The sequence below is a fragment of the Agelaius tricolor genome, unplaced genomic scaffold, assembly GCF_023055355.1.
Source record: "Agelaius tricolor isolate 1412-34295 unplaced genomic scaffold, bAgeTri1.0.p SCAF_14, whole genome shotgun sequence".
In the NCBI taxonomy this organism is placed as follows: domain Eukaryota; kingdom Metazoa; phylum Chordata; class Aves; order Passeriformes; family Icteridae; genus Agelaius; species Agelaius tricolor.
Window position 1 is genome coordinate 16,969,154 of NW_027269274.1, and position 7,619 is coordinate 16,976,772.

General features: G+C 64.1%; 1 protein-coding gene across 2 annotated transcripts in view; it reads left to right on the forward strand.

Annotated features, from left to right (window-relative positions):
- Window positions 1-7,515, forward strand: part of BSN (bassoon presynaptic cytomatrix protein) — an 88,368-nt gene extending 80,853 nt beyond the window's left edge. Inside the window, exons 6-12 of one of the 2 annotated variants that reach the window (XM_071439963.1) lie at window positions 584-2,714; window positions 3,018-3,754; window positions 4,105-4,198; window positions 4,327-4,470; window positions 4,656-4,710; window positions 4,797-4,894; window positions 5,417-7,515. In XM_071439963.1, coding sequence (XP_071296064.1) covers window positions 584-2,714; window positions 3,018-3,754; window positions 4,105-4,198; window positions 4,327-4,470; window positions 4,656-4,696 — 3,147 coding nt within the window. In that variant the 3' untranslated portion in view covers window positions 4,697-4,710; window positions 4,797-4,894; window positions 5,417-7,515. The remainder of the gene's footprint in view (window positions 1-583; window positions 2,715-3,017; window positions 3,755-4,104; window positions 4,199-4,326; window positions 4,471-4,655; window positions 4,711-4,796; window positions 4,895-5,416) is intronic. The other variant, XM_071439964.1, reaches the window with a different exon arrangement.
- Window positions 7,516-7,619: the final 104 nt, after the last annotated feature.

A 7,619-nucleotide genomic window follows, 5' to 3' on the forward strand; every position in this document is an offset into this window, starting at 1 on the left:
CAGCTGGAGGGAGGCCCTGGAGGTCCATTGGCTGCATGAGCCTGTCTGCAGGCAGGAGATGCTGTGGGTTGGCAGCATCAGGGCTGTCCCCTGCTCCAGATGGGTCCCCCTTCTCTCTCGAGGAGCGACCACCATGCACGGCTCCACTTAGGGTTGTGGTGGCTCTTGCTCACACCTTTGCCTCCTCACACCAGGGTTGCCTTGGGCAGTCAAGTGCCCAGCCAAGAAGTCCCGGGGCAATTCCTGGGGCAGCAGCACCCACCAGCAATCCCCCAAGTCCCTCTGCCAAGTGCCCACGGACAGAAAGCATTTTTTGCAGCAGAGGGTATGCACGTGGCCAGCTCAGCGCTTGGCCGGCTGCCACCCCTGGTAATTACTCACAGAAAGCGCCCTGCCTGTTACTTCCATCCTATTTATTGCGCTTTTACATAAACGCTGCTTTCTCAGTGCATGGGGGAACACGTGCACAGCGGGATGCCTCACCCCAGCCCCTAGGGCACGGGAGGACCACTGCAGTGCTTGGGGTGGGACGTGGAGGGGACACCCACCTGCCCCCCTGACCGGATGTCCCTTGGCTTTGCAGGTGGGGGGGCTGCAGTCAAGCTCGCTGGCACGCAAGGTGAAGCGGACACTGCCCAGCCCACCACCTGAGGAGCCCCACGTCCCCTTGGCGAGCCCAGCTGCCTCCCAGCTCTACCTGAGCAGCCTGGCTCCCAAGGCCACCGCGCCTGTCACTAAGGCCAGCCTACTGAAGGAGCTGGACCGCGACCTGAGGCTGGTGGAGCATGAGGCCACCAAGCTGCGGAAGAAGCAGGCGGAGCTGGACGAGGAGGAGAAGGAGATCGATGCAAAGCTGAAGTACCTGGAGCTGGGCATCACCCAGCGCAAGGAGTCGCTGCTGAAGGATCGGGTTGGTGGGCGGGACCACCCCTACCTGCGCTACCCCGGGGATCGGCGCGACTACCTGTCAGACAGCGAGCTGCACAGCCTGCGCCTCGCTGCCTACGACAGCGCCGGCCTGCGCCCTGCCGGGCAGTACCCCGACTACACCGCCGCCGCCGCCGCTGCCGCCGCCGCCGCCTCCTATGGCGCCTACCCATACCCTGCCCCGCAGGGCCCCACCGCCTTCCCACCACCACGCCTCCAGCACCCCCAGTACCCCACAGCCAGCACCTCACAGGATGGCTTGCCAGCAGCTCCACTGCCCACCTTCACTTCACCTGGTGGCTTCTCGGCCCCCGGAACTGCATACCCAGAGCTGGGCACCCCAGCCCAGCCAGGCTTCCAGCCCCCAAACCCCTACCAAGCCCCAAGCGCCTTCGCTGGGGCAGCCACCATGCCGGCGGCACAGCCCACCCTCTACCAGAGCCCGGCAGACATAGCTGGTGGGCACCAGAAGCCGCGGCAGACTTCCTTGGCTGACCTAGAACAGAAGATCCCCACCAACTACGAGGTAATCGGTGCAGCCACCAGCTCCTCTGCCGTGCCTGACGTCACCTTCAGCACTGCACCAGCGAGCAGTGGCTATGAGCAGTACAAGGCACCTGAGAGCCGGCCGGCTGAGAGAACCAGCACAGCACCGGGCCCCTCAGCCAGCTACTCTTCCGAGTCCCTCTACACCAGTCTGGAGCAAAACATCCCCCGTAACTATGTGATGATCGAGGACATCAGCGAGCTCACCAAGGAGAGTCCAGCAGTGGACGGGCAGAAAGCAGAGCCAGTGGGCATGAGCACCGATAGCCGCCACAGCAGAGAGAAGAGTGATCTAGGGGACACCGAGGGCTCCAGCCGTCCCTGCTGCTACACCAAAGCTGAGGAGGAGTCTGAGGAGGACATCTATGATCACCATGGCCCCGACCATCGTGGGAAGAACAGCTACTACCGGGGCACAGAAAGCAATGGCAGGGTGTCAGGGAGCTCCACCAGCTCAAGCTACTACTATGGGGACAGTGAGTACCGGCACTCCTCACGGATGGACAAGCACAGCTCTGGCACACCACTACCGAAGCATTCATCCAAGAACCTGGCACCTGCTGTCATCTCCTCCAAGCGCAGCAAGCACAGGAAGCAGGGCATGGAGCAGAAGATCTCCAAGTTCTCCCCCATTGAAGAAGCCAAAGATGTAGAGTCAGACCTGGCCTCCTACTCAACAACCACCTCAATTGGCAGCAGCAATGTGGCCTCCAGGGCCAAGAAGCTGCAGGATGAGATCACCTACGGCCTGAAGAAGAACGTCTATGAGCAGCAAAAGTACTACGGTGTCTCCAGCCGGGATCTGGTGGATGAGGAGGAGCGGGTCTACTCTTCCAGCAGCAGAACTCGCTCCTCTGGCTATGGGGTGGAAAAGTCCTCCAGCCGGGAGATGGGTGGCCGGAGCAAGTCCTATGAGCGGGAGAGCATGGAGCGCTCCCAGAAAGTCAGCTCCAAGCCCTCATCCCTCAGCATGAGCCAGAGCCGTGGGCGGGCGCCCATGCGCTCGCAGCACTCGGAGGAGGAGAGCCCTGTCAGCCCCATGGGGAAGTCAATGGGGGGGTCACGCACTGCAGGAGGGCCGGGCCCCCAGTCAGCAGGGGACCCCTGCTCCCAGTTCTGCTCCAGCCACTCGTTGCCTGATGTGCAAAAGCACATCAAAGACGTGCCAAGGAGTCACTCGTACAAGCACGAGGAGGGCTACGGCATGGATGATGCCCATTGCGTTGTCTCGGACAGCGAAGGTAACAGCTCCCCGTGGTGACCACCCCAGAGCATGGCACTTCCCCGGGGCATGCCCGTCCGCTCGTACGCAGAGACACTCTCACCGCCTCAGTTTGCTTGACACGTGCCTTCCTCCCCCTGCCCTGGGTGTTCGGTGTTAGCCGGTCCTGCACGGTGCCCTGCTGTGCCGCGTCCCATCCCCACCGGCACGTGCTGTCCCCTGCGCGCGTGCCCGCTGCTTGTCCCTCCCACTTCATTGCATGGCTTCCGCCCGCGCAGCCTCGAGCGAGAGATTGACTGTGGTTTGTTTTTGGTTTCTGAAGCCTATCATTTGGGTCAGGAGGAAACAGACTGGTTTGATAAGCCCAGGGAGGCGCGGGCAGAGAGGGTCAGGCACTACGGTGGCCACTCTTCCTCACAGAAGAGACCCCCAGTTAAGCACACCTACCACGATTATGACGAGCCCCCCGATGAAGACCCGTGGCAGCACGACGACTACCCCCAACACCGCGAGCACCGGCACCACAGGGAGTACGATCGCCACGCTGGCTCCTCCCGCCACGCCAGCGACGAGCCCCCACGCCGCTCATCGAAGCAGCACCCACGAGAATCTGGCCGCCATGAGCCCCGTGGCCATGGGCCTTCAGCCGGCCCCAAGAAGGCGCAGCAGCCCGAGTCCCGCGCGCCTTACGGCCCCAGCTCCGCTGATTACGCCCCGTCATCCCGCCCCGCTGCTCACCACCATGGCACTGAGACCCCCAAGGCACAGAAACCTTCCCAGCCGCATGGGCCGGCCACGCCAGCGCCGAAGCAGGAGCCCCTCACGCACCCGCAGCAGCCAGCGGCCAGGCAGCAGCAGGCAGGGCAGCCGGCAGCGCGGCAGCAGCCGGCAGCACGCCAGGCTGCCCAGCCAGCAAGCTCGGCACAGCCTGAGACCAGGGGCAGGACACAGGGAGCCCCCTCATCCCGGCCACCGCAGCAGCAGCCAGGGCCGGCCCAGGCAGCAGGGAAGGCACCGGCCACGCTCCATGCACAGCCGGGCGGACACCCAGCACCGGCAGTAAGTATGGGCTTAGCTGGCCAGGCTGCATCCTGACCCCACAGCTCTGCCTGGAATCGGCACAGCTGGCTGTGGCCAGGGGCTGGCAGGGGAAGTGTTGGGAATGGGAGCCATGGAGTAAAGTGTATCCCACTCACACACCCAATACAGACACCCATAGGTGCTGTGGAAGCTGCCATCCCCTCGAGGGGACCCAGGAGGGGACATCACTATGTCCTGGATGCCTTGCTGTGTCTTCTGGGGTTGTGGAGCAGTGTTGGGGGGTTTCAGTGTCACCTCCCGGCCTGGGCCACCCCTAGCAGATGCTCTATTGGGAGGGTGAGCCCTGAGAGCTGTTTTCTCCTTTCCAGACAAAAGTGGAGCCGACAGACACGTCCAAACCTGCAGCAAAAGTGCCACAGCAGCCGGGGAGAGCACCGTCAGCACAGCCCCTGGGAGCAGCAGGTCAGTGAGCCCCAGTGGCACTGTGCCATCTGTCCCGCCTCATGCCAGCTGCCTGGCACCCCAAAGCTCGGCTGAGCTCTCCCAGCCGGGCCTGTCTCCTGCTAACAGTGGCTTCGTTTGTCCCCCAGCAGACAGCAAGGCCGGTCCAAGGGCGGCTGGGCCACGTGGTCCCGCAGGCATGGCCACAGGGCAGCCCGGCGGGGAAGGAGAGAGTGTCTTCTCCAAAATCCTGCCGGGGGGGGCAGCGGAACAAGCAGGCAAACTAACTGAAGGTGAGGGCTGCTCCCGGGATGGGGACAGGGCGATGGTGCTCTTCTGCACTCCGAGATGGAGTCAGGCACCTTGGGGATGGCTGGGTGCAGCCAGTGGGATGCAGTGCTCCCACAGTTCGGGGCCCAGGGAGGTGGGGGACCAGGGTCACTACACCATCCTGACACCTGTCCTGGCTTCCCCACAGCGGTGTCAGCTTTCGGCAAGAAGTTCACTTCGTTCTGGTGAGAGAACGGCACAAGGTGAGTGCAGCCAGCAGCGGGCACTGTGCCGTCAGCTCTCCCTGCCCCGGCCGTGCCTGATGCCCTCCTCCTCCCTTCCACTGCAGGAGTTTGGGAAGTGAGTGGAGATTTGAGTCGTTGCAGTGGAAAAACCTATGAAGAAGCCAATGAATTCAGCACGCGGCGCCAGACTCTGAGTATAACGGTGAGTGTACAGGGCACACCCGCACACCAGTCCCCTCCGCCGTTCCACCTCTGAGGTTCCAGCAGCACCACTGTCCCCCGAGCACCTGCTGAGCCCTGCTTTGCCATACTCCCAGCCTCCAGGCTGGGAAAGACACAGCATAGACCCATCCCCTTCGTGCTGGGCCACTCATCGCCATCTTCGTCCCCAGGTGCTGGCCCCAAGCCAAGGCGTGGAGGCTTGGCCTTGTTCCACTGTCTCGGCAGCGCTGGTGCAGACCCTGGGTTTCCAGGGAAGCTTTGGGTGGTCCGGGCTCTGCTCCGGGAGCCCGTCCAGCGCGGGGGCGGGCGGAGGCGGCGGCAGCTGCTCCGCCGGCAGTGCCTCTTGGCTCTCTGGGGCCTTTTCTCTCGGGCCAGGGCTGCCGCTCGGCGGGGACCCTTCCGCGGGGAGGGGCTGCTCGGACTAACGCCTCACTCTCTCGCTCTCTCTGTCTCTCTCTCTCTGTTTCTTTCTCTCTCTCTCTCCCTCTCTGTCTCTCGCAAGCTTTTGAAAACAGGGCGATCCCTGGATGCTGGACCAAACGACGGCCGAGCAGGGGCCCGGCGGACGCCCCGGGGCGGGTGCCCCCCACGCCTGGCGAGCAGCTCCGGCGCGGCACTCGGCGAGCCCCGGCAGCTGCCCCGAGGGGATGGGCCTGGTCCGGACCGTCGGGTCAGGCCCCGTAGGTCGGCTGCGGCCCTTTCTCAAGATTATACGCAGAGTTGCTCCCTCTGAACCCCAGCTCTGGCCTCTTCATAGGTTTTTCCCCCCCGCGAGCCGAGGGCTGGGCGCCGTGGGCGCCGCTCCTCCTTCCCGACCCCACCCGCCCCGCCGGGGCCGTCCCCGCGCCCCCTGCACTGCGGCCGCGCCCGGCCCCGCCGGGGAGCCCCGGGGCGCGTCAGCTAGGACCTAACACTGTTTCACTACCGAAATACGAGGCCATAGGACTCTGACAGGCGGCGCGGCCGGCTGGGCGCGTGTCCCGAAGCCATTGGAAGCATTGAAAGGGCCGCGCTCGCCCTCGCCACGCAGCCAGCGCGCCTGCCGCCGGGCACCCCTTTTCTTTCAAGAACAGCCTTAATCATCCCACTTTGATTTCTGTGTATACCTCATCCGCACCGGGGGGTGGGGGGGGGGGCACGGGGCGTCGTCAGGGGGGGTCCTTTTTTCCTCGGTTTCTTTGGGTTCATTTTCTTTTGGTTTCGGGGTTTTATTTTTCTAAAGTTTATACCAAATCCTCTTCCCTCTTTGCTTTGTGCGATGAGTTAGCACACGGGCTGTCGTCTGTAGAAGCAATAGAGTGCAGGAGGCTACAAAAGAGCACAAATCCCGTGGAACAAGATCAGGAGAGCTTTGCCTCCGGCAGTATCCTTCCTTTTACTGTGCAATCCAAGTCCTTCTCAAGCCATTTTGCGGGGACGGCCGGCGCAGCGGCCGGCGGCCAAAGCCCACTCGCCCTGCCAGGAGGGGATTCCCAGGGGGGGAGGCAGCCCGAGGAGGGGGCTCGCCCGCGCCCCGCCGCCTCCCCGCGCTGGCAGCGCCCCGCCGACACCCCCGTGGCGGGGGCAGCCGCCCGCTCACCCGCCTGATGTTCTATGCAACGAAATAACACGACTCCAGAACAAGACCTGTGAATAGCTAATCAGTTCAATGTCGCGCCTAAGGGTTCCATCGCAAAGCGTGCCGCCGAGCGACCCGAGAACTATTCAGTACCGACCACCCGTGCGTATGAATTCGTGGCATGTTCGACCCACGGAGGGCCACTTTGCCAAAGGGCAGCCCTAGCGCCCGTGACCGTCTGTCCCGTCGTAGAGCATGGCTTGCTACTTCTCTGCACGGTTCCACCCGCCTTTCAGTGCTTGCTGTTCTTTGCCTGGACTTTTCTTTTTTTCTTCTCCATCAGTCCATCGCTGTACTGAAAGCTCTTAGCAGATTTATGCACTTGTGATCGAGGACCCGGCTGCCGCGGGAAGCCCACGCTTTGTGGCAGATCCCTCGCCGGGAGCTCTGCCGGTCGGTGCCCAAGGCTGGGGGCAGGCCGGCGGCTGTGGCACGGGGGGAGGAGAGCCCCGCGCTCAGCCGCCGCCTCTCCCCGCCATGACAAGTGCAGAGCCCGGGGGTGCCTCCCGCGGGCCGCCGGCCCCGCCGCTCCTCGCGCTGTAAATACTTGTACAGTGTGTCAACCGCACGCGGGACCGAGACCCCCGCCGGGGCCAATGTCGCCGCCCGAGCACATCCGCCACCTTGCCTTCGTGCCTGCCAGGAGCGGGGGCGCGCAGCCCCCCGCCGGGCCGGGCCCCCAGCCCCAGGTGTGGCAATCTGCTGGACAGGGCGGGGGGACGGGGGGTGCAAAAACCGAGGGCCGAGCGCGGCTGGGCGCCGTTTCCAGCGGTAAGTGCGATGCCGGGTGCGCTCCCTCTGAACATTGTGACGGTGTGCGTGTCTGCTGTGCTCTGTGCCACCCGTAGTGACCCCGTACCGTGCCGTACCGTGCCGTACCGTGCCGTACCACCCCCGCCGCTGTGTCGTGACTCCCTCCCAGAAGCTGCCCCCTCACCAGGTGTTTCTGTGGGAACAGAATAAAAAGGACTTGACACAAACCACGGACTGGCCCCGATTCTTGCCTGCCTGCAGTTTGGGGGGCGGGGGATCGGGACCCCTGCCATGGCGGGGGTGGCTGGAATGGATCTGGTTGTCACCAAGCACT